Source organism: Pseudopodoces humilis, chromosome 5 (assembly GCF_049639895.1).
Source record: "Pseudopodoces humilis isolate 2021_Gansu_Grassland_sample_001 chromosome 5, ASM4963989v1, whole genome shotgun sequence".
NCBI lineage: Eukaryota > Metazoa > Chordata > Aves > Passeriformes > Paridae > Pseudopodoces > Pseudopodoces humilis.
Window position 1 is genome coordinate 58,797,615 of NC_142204.1, and position 22,223 is coordinate 58,819,837.

The 22,223-nt window shown below is 37.3% G+C and overlaps 1 protein-coding gene across 2 annotated transcripts in view; it reads right to left on the reverse strand.

The window, feature by feature from the left end:
- SLC2A13 (solute carrier family 2 member 13) overlaps positions 1 to 22,223 on the reverse strand; it is a 146,482-nt gene that overhangs the window by 95,781 nt on the left and 28,478 nt on the right. For both annotated transcript variants that reach the window (XM_088055244.1, XM_005519191.3), the window contains exons 2-3: positions 21,252 to 21,411; positions 17,231 to 17,439 (exon numbers count right to left, since the gene is read on the reverse strand). In XM_088055244.1, the coding sequence (XP_087911370.1) occupies positions 17,231 to 17,439; positions 21,252 to 21,411 (369 nt within the window). The remainder of the gene's footprint in view (positions 1 to 17,230; positions 17,440 to 21,251; positions 21,412 to 22,223) is intronic.

Consider the following 22,223-nt stretch of genomic DNA (forward strand, 5'->3'; position numbering starts at 1 on the left):
GAATGATGGTAAGAACCACTACCTACAGGTTATTCAAGGGAAGAGTTATAAGAGGAACTGAAGCCTTTATTTCCAACTCATCTTATACACCCTCTGTCCAAACCACTCCAAATGGAAGAAAATAGGAGAACGCAGTTTGCTTGAGATACTAAGGAGCTTGGTTCCATGCTGTGCTTCCCAACAGTTCAACATCACAGTGCAATTTCTAGAGTTCAACAAGAAATGCTTTTTTTAAGAAGAGAAGAAAGGGTAAAATCTTCTTGTTTTAAGGCTCACCAGTAGCTCACAATTACAGGCTATTTTACGGAACACAAAAACTTGGCTGATGTATTATCACAATAGTGGTGCAGTTACTGTAGTACTAGATGTTCTTACACATTGTTACTAAGAAATATAACATAGGAAAATATACAGAGCCCTTACAGGCTACATCAAACATTCTCTCTTCTCACTACACAGAAAAATGAATCACTGAAGAAAACCTCACACAGACACTCCCTAAAGAAAAACAAGAGTCTGTACTTCATGTAATTAAATCTTTTAAGTAAGCCACTAGCAATTTTTTTCTCCCAAATGAACAAATTAATTTAAAACCTTCCTGAATGAATTTAAATGCCAAATCCAACTTTATTCTGCAGGTAAAGTTTAGCTACAATGCATTAGTACAATTCAGGCCCTAAAGGCACCTTCTATTATAAAAGGAGTTTATATATCATTCAAGGTTTATATTCTCAATGGAACTCAAGTTGCAGATAACATTCTTCCCTTTGCAGCTACTTCAACTATTAAGCTGCTAAAAAAAAAAAACTTGAAAAGAACTACTGTGCTTATCACCATGGCAATAAAATATTACACTTTTTCATATGATATACAGGATTTACACAAAATTGATGAGTAGTTATCTATGCACCTAGAACTCACAAATTTTTTCTAATATAACACTAATATCTCAATATCATTATTACAAAATATAAGCAAAAATTGCTTCTAAGACTGATTTCAGCATAAAATGGTATTCAAATGTGCAAAATATTTAAAACTTAGAGGGAAAGTCTTATCACCTAAATTCATACATATAAGAAGTACCAGAGGAGGAAAAGAAGACTTTGAAATTATCCAAGTCATGATAAAAGAAATCTGCTTTGAAACCGCTGAGATAAAATTGAGCACTTTTATTCAGATTCATTAGGTTCCAAAATACATGTAGGGAAAAAGTATATAGAGGTTTTGCAGGTTAATTTTTCTGTACTGAAGTTAGGGAGGAAAAGAACATAAGTTTCTCATCAGGGCAGAAGAGTGCAAGCTTACTAAATCTACATTTAAAAAAAATCCTCTCAGTTGAATTTGAAAACCAGTTTCAGCTGATTAGAAAAAAAAATATTAGATCTTATTTTAAAATACTTTTGTGACGACATGTCTCTTAACATATCCTTTATAAATTACAGTCTAGTAAGATGCATCTACATCCATGACAGACCCATGAAGGTTTTCAGAATTAATGTTTTTAATGTATCTGCCTGCATCTGAACAGAGAATATCTTGGCCTCCATCAGCCACATTTTGGAGGAGTTGTCAAAATCAGAGCTATACAGACCAGATGATATTTTGTGTTTTGAGCCAGGCTCTCACAGCACAACAGACCTGGCTGCAGACAGTAGGGGATGTTTCCTGGATCAGAAGAAAACACTAAACTGCGTGATAACATCTTATATTTGTCAAATACAATTTGCCTTAAAATAACTAAATAACAAAAAAATTAATTCTATCTCCTCTGTAATGCTGCTGGGTTTCACTACAGTTGCCTGCAAATATAGAATAAATGAAGCTACATTTAAAAATGCATCTATTTATTTCCAGGATTTACATCTAATACTGCATGTCAACATATTATCATGATGCAGCCTTGGAGTACATACATTATTTCTGTACATACATTATTTTTAGGCTTACAAAACCATTCATCAACCATAATTCAGTGCATTTATTCAGAGATTTATCATAATTTTCTGTGTTTACTCACAGATTTATATACTATAAAACTGGCTGATTTTCTGTGAAAAGCATTCAATACCAACAGCTTCTTTGGCTCCCAGCAGCTCAGATATCCAAAGCCCTTTCCTTAGGTCTTGATTGCTCCTGCTGGATAGGAACTGGAGAACAAATCCATCATCCCAGTATCACAGGCAGCAATCAGGTGGCACAAACCCTATGTCTTTTCAAGATACTTCATCTATTGTATTTGAATAGTTAAATTATTTGAATTATCAAGGACAGCCACATGAGCACCCACTGTGATGAGGGAAATCAGTGTGTACCTCGTAGATAATACCAGAATCTCTGCAAATTTAGGTTGATAATTTCACACAAAATATTCTCAGGCTGTAACTTTAAGAAAATCTTGACCGTTGCTGCAAAAGAAGACTTTATGAAATCTGACATTATATCAACAGAAAGATCCACTTTCAACCTTGGACTAGTACCACATGTTCCCATCCTACTAAATGAATTTGAGTTCCTGTAAAGTTCTGTCAGGCTATGGCACAAAAAATCAAAATGTGTGAGTGATGAACAAGATACCACTTGTTTTTTATGTAAGCACACTATGCTTTAATAACAAGACATTTTGGCTGCAAAATATAATCTTCAATACAGGAATTAGGCTGCCCATAGTCCCTTCTTAAAATGACAAAATTCCACAGATATTGAATCTTGAGTCCTCTGTAGTTTAGCCTATGGATTTGGGGAAGATTTGGAGCACAAAAGAAGCAAACAGCCTGAATGATATATGTATGAAAGATAGGGCAGGATGATTAATTTGAGGCGACTCACTCATGAATAGGTGGTATTTGGGTATTCTATAATGGATTGTTCTAATAATGTGCTTTGATGGATGTGAAGCTCTGAGTATTCTGATCTAGAATGAAATGGTGTCTCCATTGTTATCCTGAATTCTAATTAGAGTAGGATAAACACTTCTCATTATATTCTACCCTATTTATTTGCAACCTGCTATCCCCAACCCACCCCAGCAATTTCATGTTCCTTGGTAAATACTGCTTTAATTTATCTTCTGATAAAAGACTCTCATGTCTCTTGTCTCTTGAGTACCACTACTAATAATAAATAATCATCACTTCACAAGCACTAAAAATTTAAAGTCTTGACAAACTATAAAAGACACAAAGGTAGTATCACCATTTAAATCTATTTAATAAAATCTACTTGATAAAAGATTTGCATATATGCAGATTTTATATATATCTTTGCTACACACAGTGGAAAAAAAGGAAAAATTAAACGAGGGAACAATATATATATATATCAGAAAAAGTTTACAATTCAAAAATTTTAAAAATGAAGTATGGGGCAATATAGATGAATTTTTCTTTAATAAAAATCTTGGATTTTTTTGGCTCTGAAATGTACTATTCTGCAACTGCCACCACCTTTATTTTAGACCAGCAACAGTCAGAACCACCTACATTTTAAATTTGCTTTTATTGCCATAGAAACGCATATTTGCTTTAACTAAAAAGGAAGTCTTCTGGCTCAATGATCTACTTGGTATATCATACTCTACAGAAGACATAATTTATTCATTTACACATCAATGCTTGCATACTTTTATCATAAGCTACATCCACCTCAGCTATTATGAAAAATCGCATGTAGTTTGTGTTAGACAAGATAGTTATAGAACATTCATATTAAAATTAATTACTTCAATCTACTCCATATAAACTCAAAAGGACAGAATTACTTTAAAATTATTTATGTTCTTAAATCAATCCAATTTCAAGTGTACATTTGCTGACTAACTTCAATAGTAATGTAGTGTTCACAGCAGTTGTGCACCATTTCATTAAATAATTGTAATTAAACCTTTTCTGTGTTCAGTTAGAGATGGGAAACAGGTCAAAACACATAGAAGAAAATGGTATTTTTGTTCTCTTTAAAGCCACTGACACTAAGTAGAATGTGCATCAAAAAATTAAAGACATTCAGTGCTAATAAAACTCCAAATATATTCATGCAGTTTTAGTACTAAAAGCAAGATCTAAACTATTTCTGTAAAGTACTAAGGTGTTGTTCTACAAGGCAAAGAAGTTCCTGAAGTCCTCACAGCCCCCAGCTCACACGGGTTTAGGACAGACACCCCACGACCAGCATTGGGTTCCCACCAGCCCACCTGTGCAAAGCCACCAACAGAACAAGGCTAATGTGTGTTACAGCAAAGATGCTTTGTAACCCACTACAATAAAATGTGAAATGGGAAAGCCAGCCATTTCACCAGGAAGGCAGAGTAAATGTGCAGCATGTTCAAATGAATGTATTTAAGCTGTTACATGCAATACAGCAACTTGAGCTCTCGGAAATTCTTAGCAATTCTACAATCTCCTCGTAAGAAAAGTGGGGAAAAATAACAGCATGTAAGGTTTCCTAACACTAAATTTTGGCCTGAAGTCCACTCACTAAGGTAGGAATCAAATATTCACTAGGTGTGGCTGGGGAAAGGAAAACAAAAATCAAGTTTTCCCAACATTAAGGTACAGAACAATTCTAAGTATAATTAACAATATTGGAGAAAAAAAAATTAATTCACAAATCACCACAGTTGCACTGCAGGATAACTTACTTTGATTATATAACGATATTTTCCATATGACTTTTAGTAAATATTTGAATAGCCACAGATATTAAATTATACTGCCTTACAAAATATTATTTCTTCTTGAACAGAAATACTCAACAAAAAAATGTTCAAAACCATCATTATCCATAAATTCAATATTTACCTCTGACTATTCTAACTATTTAAAGGAAAAAAAAACATACACAAACTGACCACTTCAGGAATAGTGGAGTGATCCTTTCCTCAAAGGAGACGATTCCTTTTTAAAGGAAAAAGTCATTTAACAGAATAATGGTTTCCTGAGGGGGGAAAAAGTGCTAGAAAAACCCCAGTGGTTTTTGGTGAAGGAATTGCTGATAGTACAGATGGGATTTTTGTTGAGGAAAAGTTGGTTTGTTTCTTTTTCAGGAAAAGAAAAACCTGAAAACAGAGGTGGAGAAGAACCAGTCATACTGATTCTTTTAAAATTTTCTTTAAATGTTTTCTCAATTGTTAACTGAGCTAATCAGAGCTTTGTTTGTGCAGGTATTTCTCGAATGATTGAAAATAATGTTAAATATTAGTGAAAGCCATGATTTCCAAAGAATTCATAGTAAAAATGGCAAGAAGAAAGTCTAAATTAATTGGAAAAATTATTCATTGTGAATTATTCATGCAGCATTTGTTATCTTGTGCACACACGCCTCAACCACATAAATCCTCTCAAATCTAGATGGACATTTTCCAGGAGACTTGCAGTATTTTAGAATAGAAAATAGTGTAAAAACTTCCTAGAAAATACTTCATTTATAGAAACACCCCCAAAAAAGAGTAAGGCCCCAGACACATTCATTCAGATGATAAAAGGAAAAGGTTTTGCTCACCCTTCTTTTTCTGGAGTGAAATAACACAAAGTGAAAGCTCTTTCCTAGGAATTTGGCTCAACAGCAAGGCTTGCATACTACAGTTGTTGAGCATCACAATGGCTCAGGGGATACTAATAAAAAAAAACCCAAATGACTAATACATGACCAAAAAGGAAATGGCCAAGTTTTTCTTGGCCAAAAAATTATGAATAAAACACAATCCTGAACCAGTTCACCATTTGCAAAATCTACAGTCAAACAGAATTAATGTAAAGAAATAATCTGTTTCTTATCTCCAAGATGAAAGCACTAGGCCTAAATACGTACTCTAGTCAATAGCCAACATGGAAGTACCATACAATTCTTAATTTTTTTTCCAAAAGAAGAATCCCTACAACTTGCTTTCTTAACATGGGGAAAGCTCAAAAACATTTGTGTAAAGGAGCACAAGTAGTTTGGAAATCACAGCAGCCACACACACAGTGACAAACAACATTAAAGCTTTTGGGTTTTTTTCAAATCTGTCTTCAATCAAAGAAAACACAATCCACATATGGCAGCATGCCAATTATGGTAAATGTCACATTGGTTGAAAAGATTTACCAAAATGTTCAGTGCATGAATACTTCAGATAACTATCAGGCAGTGTACAAGGACAGCTGCTTATTCTGAACCAAACTATTCAGGTTCACTAGAAAAAGAAAGTGTCAGGAAAGCAGGAGAGAGAGAAAAAAAATCAATGCTGTTATTTTAGAAGTAAAGGGAAAAGATGAGGACGAACAAAAATCAGACAGACAATACCTTGGTGAAGGTATCCAGAAAGAACTAAGCTTTATTATACTGAAGGAGCAGAACATGGCCTTATGCAAAAGAAGTAAGTGCAAACATTGTTTATAACCCCTTTTCCTCTCTAATGGTTTCTTCCTATTAACAAAACACTTCAATTTAAACAGGCTGTGTAAATACTGTTTACCTGGCTGCTGAATCAAAGAAAAACTACTGCTGTTGCAGAATCATTAACACCTGCTAGGTGGACCAAGCCCCGCCCTTGTGCAAAGCTGCCATATAAAGGCAGTCGAGTCAGCCCTGCACTTGTGTGGGTCATATAACACTGCAAAACGATTTTTCTTAAAAAAATAATTTTAATTTTAATGATTGTACTGAAAAGGCTAAAGTGGGACCAATAGATAAAGACTGTCCAGATACCCGTCTACAGCATTTACATACAAATATTTTTATTAAAATCCTTAAATCTATTTTAGAGTTTCTTCACAAGATTTGAGAGCAAAGAAGCAGAAAGATTATCTCAATTTTGCCACAGAACCTGCTCAAAGAGCTAGCTCAAAGAACCATCTTACTAAGACTAGCAAAGTGTTAAAAATATTCCTCAGCAGCCTATAAAAAAATTTCCTCCTATAGCCATTAACATTTTCACACCACACTGTAGATTTTGTCTGAATCTGTTGCATGTGAAAAGGAGGCTCAAGCAGGAGCATTCGACTTAGAATTGTGTATTCAGTGCAGGTGTTGGATTCAGTAGAGAAATTATGAAGAACCAGGCCTTTTTTTTTCTCCTTTTCTAATTAACTGAGCTCTTGAATACCATTAGCAGCTCTAGAGGCACCGTAATTCTATTACTTCTTAATAAAGATATACATAAATAGAAAAAGTCGATCTACGATTTCAGATGAGAATGTTATAAATTTGTATTGTGATATTTGCTTTCGCAGATGAATATTATATGTTAAATACTTTTTAGCTATGTATGTACTTTTTTCTTGCTAACAAGTCTTAAGCTTAAAAGAATTTCCTAGGTACAAAGCAAGGAAACCCCAGAGGGCAAGGACAGTGGGGCCCAAACTCTTATCAAGAGAACAATAGAGGCCAAACTGTTATCAGCGGAAGATATGAAACCCATCTGTCCTCAGGGGAAGGATGATGGCCCCGGACTGTTATCTGCCCTGACCATTTGCAAAAAGAAAGGAAACCAAACTCCAGAAAAATGCTGACCAGCAAGAATAATGATGACCAGCAAAAAATATATGCTGACCAGCAGAAAATAAAACTGTGAAAAGCATGATCCAAGAAGGCGGAACCAGGGAGGGGACATGCTTGAATATGCATTAACCCCTCACAGCAAGGATGGGATAAAAAGGAGATCCCTGAGATACCAGGTGTGCTCTTGGCAGCGCGCCAAGGCACCCGGCCGTTTTAACCCTTTGCTTTATTTCTTATGTCTCCTAATTGTCTTTTATTTATATTAAATTCTTTTTATAATTTATTAAGTGAATCTCGTTTTTAAGAAGAAGCAAGTACATCAGTGTGACCATGCCAGAAAGAAAACAAGTCCCAAAACACAAATGTGCTGTGAAGGCAGTGTGTGCCCACCTCTCCTATAGGAGTACACAGGAAATTCAAAACCATTGTTTCCCATTTCTAACACAACCAAGCGACCACACAGCTCACACCCAAGCTGCCCTCCAGCACACTGGCAGACTCTTCTTAATTTTTTTCTGTTTCTTTTAGTATTACTCATGTTATATGCATTCACTTTTCTTTTCGTTGACCAAGAATATTCCCCCCCAAGCCCATCAAGTTCAGTTTTGGAGGAATCTTTTGTCCAGCTTTCCCAAAATCTCATCACACACCACACTATTTTGGGGGTTTTCCCCTGACTGAGAAGGCACTACTGTAAATGTAACCAACGTTGTTTTAAGTTTATGCTATTATACAGAAGAGTTTTGATAACAGGCCAAGTAATACAACTAAGCACTATTTCTAGAAAATCCAAGAAATGTGTCTAACTTATCACTTTCCACCAATGAATTGAGCTTTGAGAAGACATGGAAACTGGAGCCAGAAGCCATAAGCTTCTAGCAACTCATCCAGGACAAGTCAGTTGGAATAACTTCTTTAAGTCCAAAAACAAGTAAGCTTTGCATTAAAAGAAACAGATTGTTTTCTATAAATTTAACTTTCTGTAGCTATCCCTAAGAGACAACAAACATGAAGCAGAGATTATTATAACACTTGAGAGCCAGCCAAAAATGTCTAATTTTGGCTGTTCATTTTAGGAAAGAAAAGTAAACTATTCCATTTTAAATTGTCCAAGGGGAGGGGGAGGAAGCATAGGGATGATTGTAGCACAAGTTACAAATTCCTATTCCCTTGGACTTGACTGAAACACACTATCCTTATTCACAGACTCTTTAGACAGTTTTTAATTTAGAAGAACCACTTTCTCTGATAAAAATATGTTAATTAGTAGTCTTATTCTTTCAGCATTTTTACACTCTGAAATTTGTTTTTTCACAAAACAGATACCTGCTCCTAAACAAAGCATGGGGAGCAGCTGAATGTTCAGTGATGCATCCCAATACTGTTTCCAGACATGCAGTCCCACAATCAAGCTTAGAAGAGCAGTAGTTCCAAACCATACAAACATCAGCAAATTCAGATTCAATCTGTGAATAATGTCATCTGGCTTAAAGAAAACTCATTATGCTCAAATCTACTGTTGAACTGATAAGGGGTGAAGTATTTTTAATTTTATTTTCCAGTCTTCTAGCTTGAATTTTCTGTAGGCTTCAGAAGCTGTGACCTAATAAGATGCTTATTAACGCTGTCAATAAAAAGCTAAGTGTACTTCCAGAAATTTCATCATGGATCTAAAGTGTGGCAAAGAAACAAATCTAAACCTGAAAGTGTCCTGCCTTTCAGTGCTTCCCTATACCTAGAGGAAATTTTACCAAATTTTACTTTTCCTGCCTTTTAGGACTACCGTACATGGAATCTGTCTGGAATTCGGGCAAAGCAGAGCTTGTTCCAAAACACGCAACTAATCTGTGATTTTCAGACTGGCCATTAACCACCATTTCCAGATAAATATTCACTTTAGGCCAGAACATTGAAAATCGAGGTGAAAGATTAAGAGATTGGTTTTGGTTATAAGCCAGTGAAGCAAGGCTAACTTGAAACACCCTGCCAGGTAAACACACTAACAGCAAGATCCTTAAAGTATAAGCAGAGCTCTAAGATACCAGCAACAACCTATTATTTTTAAAATATATCAGTCACGTTTTTGTACATGGCAAAAAAACCCATTTTTTTTAATGAATTACATGTCTCGAAGATCATATTTGCAAGAACAAGTTACCCGTTTAAAAGACTTTAAGGATGAAAGGGAACCAAAAAATCTTATCTCTCTCTATCAATTGTTTCATCCAGTAATTCATACTTTCAATATTCATTGCCAAGTTGTGTAGAACGTTTTTTTCTTGTTATCTGATTGTACACTGAATATAGTCTGCATACTTTCTCAAGATCAAATGTCTCCATGATCTATTTGCCTGCATTGTATGAATTTTAATTATCCAGGAGTGCTTTTTTTTTATGGTTTCAACTCCAAACAAATCCCAATGGAGACATATACAGAAAGAATTTTTGCTCTCAAGGGAACAAAGTAATACTTCTATATATAAAATGGTTAAAGTACAAGAATGAAATCAAGACATTCCATTCAGGTACCTCTTGCATCAGCCAAGTGTCCTAAAGGACCTAAAAACCTAAAGGCAAAACCCACTTGGAACTGACACTAGCATTTGGTTTGCCAGAAGCAAGAATTTCAGGCAGACATAACTACCACCCACATTGTATCTGGGGACTCCTTCAACAAATCCTGAACCCAAATCCTTTGTTTCCTCTTGTCCCAAAGTTTTCCATCTAATTTCATGGTTACACATAACAAAAGCCACTGATTATCATAAAAGAAGAATTAACTGCAAAGGATTTTAGTGCCTGGAAGTGGAATTATTCAGAGATCTGCACAGTCCTACCAGAGCATCACAGTATTACCACATTTCATTAAATAAGATTCCAGCTGATGTCCAATAATAATAAGCATGACTATCTCTTTGTGAACATCAAGCATGTCAGGCAATGGCCTTGGAATAAAAAGAACTCCCAGAAGCAAGAGGAGAATTATGAATAAGAATGAAAACACCGCAAGCTTCTAAGTATCTCCCTGGAAAGACACATATCAAATACGTCCAGCCAAAGCCACAGCCAGGAATACTAAAAAGTTAAAATATTACTTAAGAAGAAAAGGTGCAAGAAATAGAAATACTTGAACCCAGAAAGACTGAGAGTCCAGATCTCCTGCCTCATAATATCATGTTTTAACTCTCAATGGATAAATGGATAAAATTACAAGCTGAAACCTAACAGCAATGAGGTGGTTTTACCTTTCTGTCATAACGTATTTATCTCCAACAGGGAAATACAAAACATTAAAAAGGAGACTGACTCACTGCTGAAATAGGAAATACAGAAAAAAAAGTTGAGTCAAGCCTACAAGACTGAAAGAGTGACACTTTCTTGGTGTCACAAAAAAAGCTCAGCTATTACAAAAGTGCATTAAAATCATGAAACACAAGAAAATGTCTAATCTAGAAGCAGTGCCCATTATATTATATTCTGGTACAGACACAGAATGGAAGGTTAAACAATATTCAATTTTTTAATAACATTATAATTGTTATGATCAATTTTATAAATGTCTCACTGAATTTCACAGAAGCAGCATGGTTCTATGCACTGCTGAGCCACAGTAGTTCTACATGGCAAAATCAGTAAGCGTAACATGAGCAAAGAAGACATCCTCATGAGCAGAAGCTGACACACCTATGTGGATAACAACAGATAACAAAAGGCAAAAGTCCACATGCAGAACAGATAAGGTCAAGAATCTCAACCCTAATTCACAGGTTAGAGAAACGTGCAATAAATAAGGCTGCTCTCCTAATTACAATTCACAGTTACACATCCTTCATCTACACAAAAATAAATGTCTAGTCTTAATGCAAATGATGTTCATTTCATCAAGATGCTAAGTTAGTACCCAAACACAACACTTCTGATTTTGTGTGAAATACCATCCATGCATCCTGGCACATCACAGCTAAGTACAGCTACATGCTGGGGTGTCAGGAAGAGCCATGCAGTTTGCAGACATTTCTCACCCAGAAAGATAGTACAAACTAATATTTTTCTCCAATTTGAACACTGTAGTACTGTCCAGCATATAGAAAACTAACAATGTATTTAAAATGTCTGAACTGGATGCTATAATGATTTATTTCCAGTTAGAAGTGACTACTATACTGGCAGCCAGTAAAACTTTTACAAAAGGTCTGCTAGACAGCTTTATTTTTATGCACAAACCACCACATCCACATTAAGTTCACTCCCAAATGCTTGCTCTAGAACTAACATTACAAATCCCACACTTCACTTTGCTTAAGAGCACAAGCTAATTCATCTATACCCATGGCCTGACGGATTTGGTGGCCTTCTACAATGGGGTTACAGCAGTGGTAGAGAAGGGAAGGGCAATAAATATCCACCGAGACTCGTGTAAAGCATTTGACATTGTTCTGCACTATACCCTTATCCAAACCTGGACAGACAAAACCTGGATATCCAAACCTGGAAAGACACGGATTTGATGGATGGACCACTCAGTGGATAAAAAATTGGCTGGTTGGTGACACTCAAAGACTTGCAGTCAACAGCTCAATGTCCAGATGAAGAGAAGGGACAAGTGAATTCCTCAGAGGTCAGTATAGTGACAGCTTTGACAGTGACATGGACAGCAGGATCAAGTGCACCTTCAGCAAGTCTGCCAACACCACCAAGCTCTGTGGTGCAGTTGACACGCTGGAGGAAGGGGATAACATCCAGAGGGATCCTGACAGGTGGGTGTGTGAGAACCACATGAAGTTCAACAAGGCCAAGTGCAAGGAGCTGCAGCAGGATCACAGCAATCTCAAGCACAAAGATAGAGTGAAGAATGGATTTAAAGCAGCCCTGAGGAGAAGAACTTGAGGGTGCTGGCAAACAAAAAGCTGGACATGAACAAACAGTATGTAACAGCAGCCCAGAAAGCCAACCACATCTTAGGCAGCATCACAGATGTGACCAGCAGGTCAAGTGAAGTGATTCTTCCCCTCTATTCTGCTGTCATGGGACCCCACCCGGAGTACTGCAGCCAGCTCTGGGGCTCCCAGGACAAGACAGATGTGGATCTCGAATGAATCCAGAGAATAAGTTGACCACACAGCTGGTGCACCTCTCAGAGAGGCTGAGAGAACTGGGGCTGTTCAGCCTGGAGAAGAGAAGGCTCTGGAGAGCTCTTAGAGCAGCCTTCCAGTATACAGGGGGGACTTACCAGAAGGCTGGAGAGGGACTTTTTAGGAGGGCATGTAGGGACAGGATGGGGGGAATGGCCTTAAATGAAGGAGTGTACATTTAGATTAGAAACTAAGAGGAAATTCTTTACTGTGGGGGTATTCAGGCGCTGGATCAGGCTGCCCAGAGAAGTAGATTTCCCATCCCTGAGGGTGCTCAAGACCAGGCTGCATGAGGCTCAGAGTAGAAGGTTTCCTTCCTTTGGCAGGGAGATTGGAATTAGATGATCTTTAAGGTCCTTTCCAGTCCTAACCATTCCATGATTCTTTGATTCTGCAATTAAGCATCTGTGCCAGAGCTTACCTGCATTGCAATGATTTGACTGCCTATTTTTATCTAAGGTGCACTAAAGAATCTCTGCCTTAACTGTACTAAAAACTACAATTCAGCAGCAGTGTGAGTCAGACTTGTTTTGCTAGGAAAAGTTTTGCCAGAATGCTTTCCCAGCAACATCTTCGATCTTCCTCTCAACTGCAAACCCCTTCTGACCATTCTCTCCCTTTTCTCTCCATGAGCCTTCAGAACCTAAGCCAAACACTGGGGAATCTGTGAGTCTACAGCATATTTGAGAAGGAAGGCCTCTCTGCACCTATAAACTACTCTTTGCTCAACTCTTGGGGAACACTCTTTTTCTAAAATCTTCCTCATTCCAGTTTTCCTATCAACAGCCTGTTTTTGCATCACGGTATCTGAAAGCTGATGTTAAGAGACAATGACCAAGATTTGGCTTGTCTTGGAATGTTGCTGCAGAACGCAATGCCCTCCCCTCCACCTCTCAAAATGCAAGGTTACAGCACCAGCAGTCACACTGCAAGTACATAACAGAGCACGCAAAAGCAGTACCCATGACTGCCAGAAAAAATGGCATTTGCATAACCAGTCATGAGGAAAGTATTTGTCAAAAAGATACATTATTTTCCAGATGCCAATCTCAAAATGCTAAAATATAAGCTGCTTAGCAGTATCAGCAGCACTGATTTGATTGAATGTATTGGAAAGGATACAGAAATGTGAATTATTTGCTGAACAGGTATCCCAAAACTGTATAGAAGGCTTCTGAAGCAGAAGTTTGCTGCTGAAGGCATTTTTTTGTCATTTTGAAGACAGAGGCTGCTTGATGACCATGTGAAAAATGCAATTAAGTTCTCTAGTTTTATGACACATATTTAAACCAAATTTTAAAGTAGCTTAAAGAATACAGATGAAGTTTCCCTGTGATTCACTCCTCCATGAGGAGAACAGCTGATGAAACAGTTACAAAAGGCATTATAGTTCTTTAGTGTGGGACTGGAGAATGTGTTACGGCTACACTGTGTTACTCCCTTTGCAGAGGAGTCTAACAGAGCTTTAGTTTAATTTTAGAAAGTGAAGCCCTAAGGAACAGGCAGATGCTTGTTTATCAGTCAATGAAAAAGAACATCTGTCCTTTTTCAAGAAAGGAAAAGACAGGAAAGGAAAAGGCACTTTTACCTAAAAGTAAGCCAGATGATTTTCAATCTGCAAAGTCATCTTTCCTTGAATGTCATGTACACACACTGTCAGTTCAGGTTTATTAAAGTTTTTTGTGAAACTGGAATGCGGTTCAAAATGTCTGATAGGAATTACAGTCATCTGTCATTGCTATTAACTACCATTTTAAAACACTGTCTGCCACAAGTAGGAGACATTAATAAAAAAAAGTTTTACATTAATACAGATTTTAAAAAACCAAACAAAAGAAAGAAAAAAACAACCCACAACTAATATATCCATAACAAAATAAAATGCAAAATCTTTGCAGATGCACACATTTCAGTTGTCAATACCTGAAAACCTGCCAATGAAACCATGAACAGAAAATTGCTTTTTCACTACACAAGCAAAATTCAATACCAGGGATCCAGACAACTCCTCAAGAAATGAAAGTAATTACAATTTAACACCACCTGTAAATACCAGCTGTAAGTCACAGAAAGGTAACAAAAGTAATGTATGTCTTAATGCTGACACACAACGTATCTCTTTATAACAATTAAGATCTTGAATTAAATTAGTTAAATACAATAATAATCAAAATCAGAAGTGACCATAGCTGTCCAATGCCTGTCTGCTAAGCATTTATAACAAATGGGACAGCATATACAGGTAACTACCCTCATTTTTATAATGCTCTTGGGTAACAAAACTGAAGCTGTAGATTACCTGGGAGCAAAACACTGATGGTAAGCAAGCACTCTCCTAGGAATGTGATTGATTTAACTAAACTCCAGGAACACTAAGTTTTTGGGGAAGTGTGTGGGGGAAACCAAAAGATCTGCATAACCCTGACAACAATCTCATTGATTGTCAACCCAATTAGTGTCTCAGTCCAAGTTAAAAATATACAAAGGACTGATTTAACGATGAGTCAGTCCTACTGCACCTACAACACTGTAATTTCTCTCTCCTTGCCTCCTTTGGGCTCAATTCTCTGTGGATATAACTCTTCCTTAGTCTCTCAGCCTCCTTTGGGCTGAATTCTTCTGGGATCCTCCCTCATGGGAAGTCCCATTTATCTCAGTCTTTATTATTCGAAGAAAACTCCCGAGCTCGTTAGAATCTTGTTTCTCGTGTTTATTAACAGGTGGTCACAAAACTTGACAGGTCTCTCCAGGCTGGTTACAAGGTTAATCTTTGCAATTTGGGACATTTCTTTCTTCTGATGGTACAAACAAGGCCTTGTGGCACACTTCGTGTCTGATGCACAAAATGGCCCTGAACTACGCAGTTCTTTTATCTTTATACCTATTTTTACCCAATTAACAATAGACACGTATATTATTTTTCTTAATGACCCAATGACCCATCACCTCTGTGATGCACTGCGGCATTTTCTATCCAATCACTTACTATTACCGAAAAACCTCTAGGAGAAGAACATGAAGAAGAAAGAAGAAGGGACAAGGGACAACACCCTAAATCCTCCATCTTGTCTCCTATTCTCTAAACTAACTTTTTCACCCAGTGATTTAAAAAAACTTTCTAATCTACACACTTACACTTTTAGCTTTTTTCATCTAACTTTAACATTTGTTTTCATGTATCACCATGAAAACATGCTCATGAATTTCATATTATATGAAATTCAATGTTTTTCTAGATCTTATAACTAAGTATCAGAAACAAGGGCACACACTCTGTATTCCAGACTCCAACACAACACCACATTTGATTCACAACTGTCAAAAAGCATCATAACAAAAGATTTAAGAGTGACAAGCAAGGTCATACCCTATAGCCCAGTGAAGGAAAACAAGGGACTGAGTAGACCAAATGCCTGTTCCTTTTATTTCTACAAAGTGTTATACTTTAGTACTAGACATTAACTGGTTTTCCACAGAAGTGAATAGCTCAATCCCTAGTTGGAATGAAGATGCTAAGCACAGGAGTCTTAAGCTCAAGCTGTTCTATGAATATCCACTTCATCTTTTTAACAAATTAGTTTTAACTTCATTTCCCAACCCCAAAAAACTGGGGAAGAAAGGCATCCAAAACCTCAAAAACTGAATGTGAGGAAAAAAACCCAGCCCTGCTTCACACTATTGATGAATATTTTGAAAATCCTTTAACTATATGTCAAATAACTTCTTCCAGACACATAATTATTTATTGTAAGGTTCAAAGACAAGCTCAATAGGGCAGTGAGAATAGGTATTATCAGATGCTGAATCTCAATTTACACAGATGTAAAGTGACTTCCACTTTTCTTTCCACCAGCTCTGAGAAGCTACAGTATTTTCCTATCAAGAACCCTTAAAAGCCTTACTTAACATTCCCAGGTCAACACTTCCAGCAGAAAGCAAAGAAAAAATATGCAGAGTACAGAAAGTCAATCAAATGGTAATCTGGTTTTATAAGTACACACGTGAACACGAGGTTCTGAGCAAATATGACAAAGTTTCAAAAGACAGAAAAAAGGATTTTACTTAGGTGCCTTTTTCTCTTGAGGACAAATCAAAAGGACTTTCAGAAGTTGCTTTTACAGAAAAAGAATCTCTGTATTACAGGCCTCATTTTGTACATCTTTCCAAAGGCTTCTTGCCTAGAATGCACTTTGCTGGGAAGGGGCCTCTGGATAATTGAGGTATGTACAATGCCTTCTGATCTCTCTCGTGTCTGTTTGGCCTTTTCCACTGAAGAAAGAAACCAAAGTTTATTTTATTTCCACACTTTGAAATACGCATTCTTACACTGATCAATTTTCTGAAATCAATTCTCACATAAGTGTAGGTGGTATAAACTTAGAATCCTACACAACTTTACTCTTCCCTCACTTAAAAAATCAGAACCTAATTTGAAAGTGCAGGGTCACAGAAATATTTCATTTTTGAAGCTACCACTACATGAAATACTTCAAAACAAAAAATACAGCAAAACAGACAAGAAAAAGCAAAGCATCAAGTTCCCACAGGCTACAACTTCAACATTTCTTCTGATTTTTATCTCCTCATTGATAGACAGAGTGGCCAACAAGTATTCAGCATACCTGCTCCAACTTCTTTTTCTTCTTCCTCAATGTTGTTTTTGATACTGTCGTACTCTTCATCAATTGCCTGGTTGCCACGCATTTGAGACAAAATTCTCCGTGCTCTCTGAGTCTGGCCTTTCTGAATGAGCCAGCGGGGACTTTCAGGAAGAAACAGGAATCCAAGAAACTGTATAACTGCTGGTACAGCCGACAGGCCCAGCATGTACCTGGAAATAAATAAGAAAATAGATGAATATCTACTATTTGCCTACAAAAACACGCTATGAGAAGATTCAATTACAGCTACTCGAACTGTATTTACAGATGAAATCTCCCACTCCTTGTATTTTTTCCTCACTGTAAGTTAAGGGGGAAAGAATCATATTCTGCAGCTATTTTAGAAAATATGACCCTTTCCTTAATTTCCAGGAAATCTCAGGGACATGTCGTCTATTCTGCCACCACTGACTCTAGTCCCACTGGTCCTGAGTACACTAAGTTAGATTAAATAAAAAACCTGGAATATTCCTCTAGTTTGGAAACTGATAAACCCTTCAGTGATGATAATCAACTGAAAGAGAAAGCAAGTGCATGGAGAAAACCAGGTACTGTTGATGACAAAAATGAGATTGAAATCCTACTAATTGTTTCTCTGATAGATTAAAAACAAACAAACAAAAAGCAAACAAGCAAACAAACAAAAAGGCCAGAGAAAAATGCATAATTTGGTCAGTAGTACATACACACAGACATGTTTGCCAGTTTTAATTTTGAAAATTTCTGACTATAAGCAGAAACACTGAAAAAAGTTCATTTCACCAGCACAGCAATTTACAGATCTTTTACAGAGTCTGCTTTTAAATCCTCAGACAGCTGCAGTGTTAGGTTTTAAATCAAAACTGCATTTTAGATGCCTGAGGATTACTATTTACTGCATTAAGGCTAGTTCTCTACTCATCAGAGAATTACCACTGGTAAAAGCGCAGTTATGCTTCCAAGGATCAGCACTGACACCTGTGGCAACACCCTGGCAGGGTTATTTGCTCCATCCAAAGTGGGGGAAAAGGCTGTGGAAGATAAGCATACCACCAATTTTCATGGATTGCTCGGGTCTATACACATCACGTTTTTGTATTTCTTCAATAAAACAATAAAAGGATAAAAAGAACTGCAGAACAATGTATAATTTGGTTCTGCTTTTTAAATCTGACCTCTTCCCATTTTACACTTCACCCAGATTCTTTTCACTTTCATGAAAGACTTCAAACAGTGCTGGTGTCACCTGTACATTATTGCATTTATCACAGGTTTCACATCAGTGGATATAATCATTAAAACACCTCCAGAAACCAGTCCCTCTGAATACTGAGTTAGCCTGTACTCATAATCATTCACACCTTGACATCAGTCAGGAGATTAAGGAGATTTGCTAATCTCTCCTCTAGCTCCTCTCTCCATACCCCAGGATGCATGCTTTCACAGGTAATTCTGCAGCCTCTCACCTGGATCTTTTTATAAAGCATGCAAGAGATTGCTAATTGAGTGGGAAGGAGAGAATAACCATTATCAAAAACCTTATGTTAGGGCAATAAGCCAAATGTATTTGTCAAATCGAAATGCATTTTGAGTAAAAATGGAAAAATACTCTCTTAGAGGCATTTGTGGATTTAATGAAGAAAAACACGGGCAGTACAACAGGCAGAAAACTGGAGAATGGTAAAAAGAATACCCAAGAGGCAATGCAAAGAGGATGACCATCCCAGGACAATGTGCATGCAGACTAGTCATCCCACCCCCAGCTGAGCCCTCAAGTTCTTCTTAAAACCAGCCATAATTTCCAAAGATCATACAAGCAAAACTTGCCCTAGAAAGAGCTCACTGAACAGCTCCCCTTTTTTGATAACACTTTAAAAATTATATAGCTCACCATTAGTTAAAAAAGAAAAGCATAAGAAAGAAAATAAATTCAAACCACAAAGTCTGTGGAAGGCTTATAAGCTGAGTAGTCTTCAGTCAATGTATCTAACAGTGCCACTAATTCACTAATGTTCACATTCCTCAGTGACTAACGCTCTCATTCATTAATGGCCTCATTTATTCCTACACTATTCCTTCTCCACAAACATTTTGGTAGCTGTATACAAAATACATAGACCATTGAAGCTCACCAAATTGTAGATTCGATATCTTAATTGGAGTGATATTTAGAAAGCCTTTTCTGTTTCAAATGAAGAGTAAAAAAAACTCAGAGATTAAAAACAACAGCTGTATCCTGTCAAAGTGCATGCAAAAATATGTTTCAATGCATCTAAGTACACTGATTTAGTCCTTCAGACTCCTATTACTTAAATTTCTGCTCCTCCAAAGCCCTTCAGTCACTTAGGTGCAGCAGAGCCTCCAGAGCTAAGCAGTTGGGTGCCTCCAATCATCTTAGGAGGCAAAATCAATCAAAGCTCCTGAAAGCTTGATTCATACCAGTTGGACTCTATTAGATTGTTTATCACAATAAATGTACAGACAGTGCTCTCTCACTAAAGTTAGTTTCCAACCTGAAAAATTCTGGTCAGTTGAGTAAAAGGAGCAGGCAAGAAAGAAAATGTTTAGTTGAAAGAGAACATCCATTGCAAGTTCCAGAGTTGGTGTAATTTTCAGAGCAAGCCATTTTGATATAATCAATTTAGAGTAAAATCAGGCAATTTTAGACATTTCATGCAGTGAGCCAGCTTTCAGAAATCTAATATAGTTCTTTCCTATACAGATTACAAGACTTTGCTTTTGAAGCCAGATGTCTAGCAGACCTGAAAAAATCCAGCATGAAATTTAATAAGTCTGCTGTAACATTTCTCCTTCGCTGACATACTGCTGCAATACTATTAAGATGGCATTAGCAGGGTTTATAAAGCTAACCTGACATAAGGGTCACATTAATATTTGTTTTCTTTGGTTTATTTTAATTTAATATAAAGCATTTCCAAGAACAAGCAGAGTCAAGAAAAATTAAAGTTCCTTTTTGTTTGTTGCAGCACTCCAGTGCTTAGCCATTCAGTCAGTAAGAGATACAATAATTACTGTAATTTTCCTTCTTACATGTTACGACTCAGGAGACAACCTTTGTGATTTCTCTCCACCAGTTTGCTGGCCACTCCTTTCAGGTGACAGACCATCTGTACTCTTCCCTGCTCAGCCTTGGGTTGCAATAAACTAGCTGAGGACAGTATACCATCCTGAATTAACAGCTCCAGCACTGCAGCTAAAATACTTGGATACCTCACCACTGAGGTGGTAGCCTGTGTCTTCAAAGGAAGTTCACTCAATCCAGAAGAGCAGTACTTGGCACATGCATGAAACACAGCATTACTGCAAGTCACCCAGCACATGCCAGCAGGCTGCAGAAACAATTGCTCTTCACTACTCAACACATCATGCTGCACCTGGAAGACTAAGACTACAAATAAAAGAGAAAGCTGCAAACCAGGAGTAACAGTGGATCACTAAGATGGGTTGCACACCTGGAGCATGTGACATAGAAAAGGCTGAGCGAACTGGGTTTTTGCTACCCAGAAAATAAATTATTATAACATAAGCTTTTAACTACAAATTTTTGCTGCGATATCCTTCAATTCTGACAGATTACCACTGCTCAGATTAAGAATATTCAAACTTCACCTCTATCTTGCACATACAGCATATTACTTACTGGAAATTTGCCTTTTGAAAAATCAGCATGTTATCATTCTAAATGAAAAAGGCAAGCTACCTTCATAAACATCATGACAATTCATTCACGCTTGTGACACTTATTTATTACTCTCCCACTTTAAAGTTTAGTAAAGTCAAAAAACCTGCACATACTGTGAATATTAAGCTTAAGCAAATGCAGTATGGATCTATTTTGGCAAGATTTATTTACTGAAGTTCCAGTTTAGTATACAGTTTTACCACTTTCTATGTAAATTCTGTTTTACCAACAAGAATTATAGTATCTGTCAACCAAATCAGGACTACAGCAGCTTATTTTTAGCAAGGAAGGCTCACAAACCTCCATCCATCCTTGGCGAGGTAGCTGAAGATTCCATCAATAACACTTGCGAAAAACTGCCCTCCAGTGATGAAGAGAGTGTTAATGGTGACTAATCTGCCTCGTAAGTGCGGTGGAGCCACTTCTGCGATGTACACTGGCACAGTCATAGATGCTACACCTACAAGAATAAATTCAGTTACAGTTATAAAACTGAAAGAGATACTACATTGCTTTTTAATCATAAAATACTGTTTTGGGTTTGGCTGAGACAGAGTTCGTTTTCCTCCTAGTAGCTAGCATAGGGCTATGTTTTATATTTGTACTGGAAACAGTGTTAACTATTCAGGGATGTTTTCTTTATTCCTTACACTGTCAAGGTCTGTTCTGCCTCTCACCCCATACCACCAGTGACACTGGGAGCACACAAGTAGTTGTGAGGGGACACAGCCAGGACAGCTGACTCTAACCAATCCAAGGAATATTCCAGACTACATGGCATCATACTCAATATGTATAGTTAGGGAAAAAGGAGGAATGGGGGAACCATCAGAGTTGTGGGGTGTCTTCCCCAACAGCTCTAACACATGGTGGAGCCCTGCTCTCCTGCAAATAGCTCAACAACTGCTTGCTCGTGGGAAGTGGTGAATTAATTCCTTGTTTTGCTTTGCACATGTGCGTGGCTTTTGCTAAACCTATTAAACTGTCTTTATTCCAACCCATAAGTTTTCTCACTTTTACCCTTCCAGTTCTCTCCTTCACCCTAGCAGCAGGGAGTGAGCGAGCAGCTACACAGAGCTGAGTTCCTGACCAAGGCTGGACATGACAAGTGGTGACCTGAACTGAGCTGGCTTTGGTGTCCAGAAACTTCACAGAAAACACCACCACTCCTGCCCTGAGTGACCATCCTAACAGATGGAGCCCAAAGTCATGGGCTGAAGGAACTCCATGGACATTTATGGACACTTTACAGACATTTCATAGGGGTGGTCC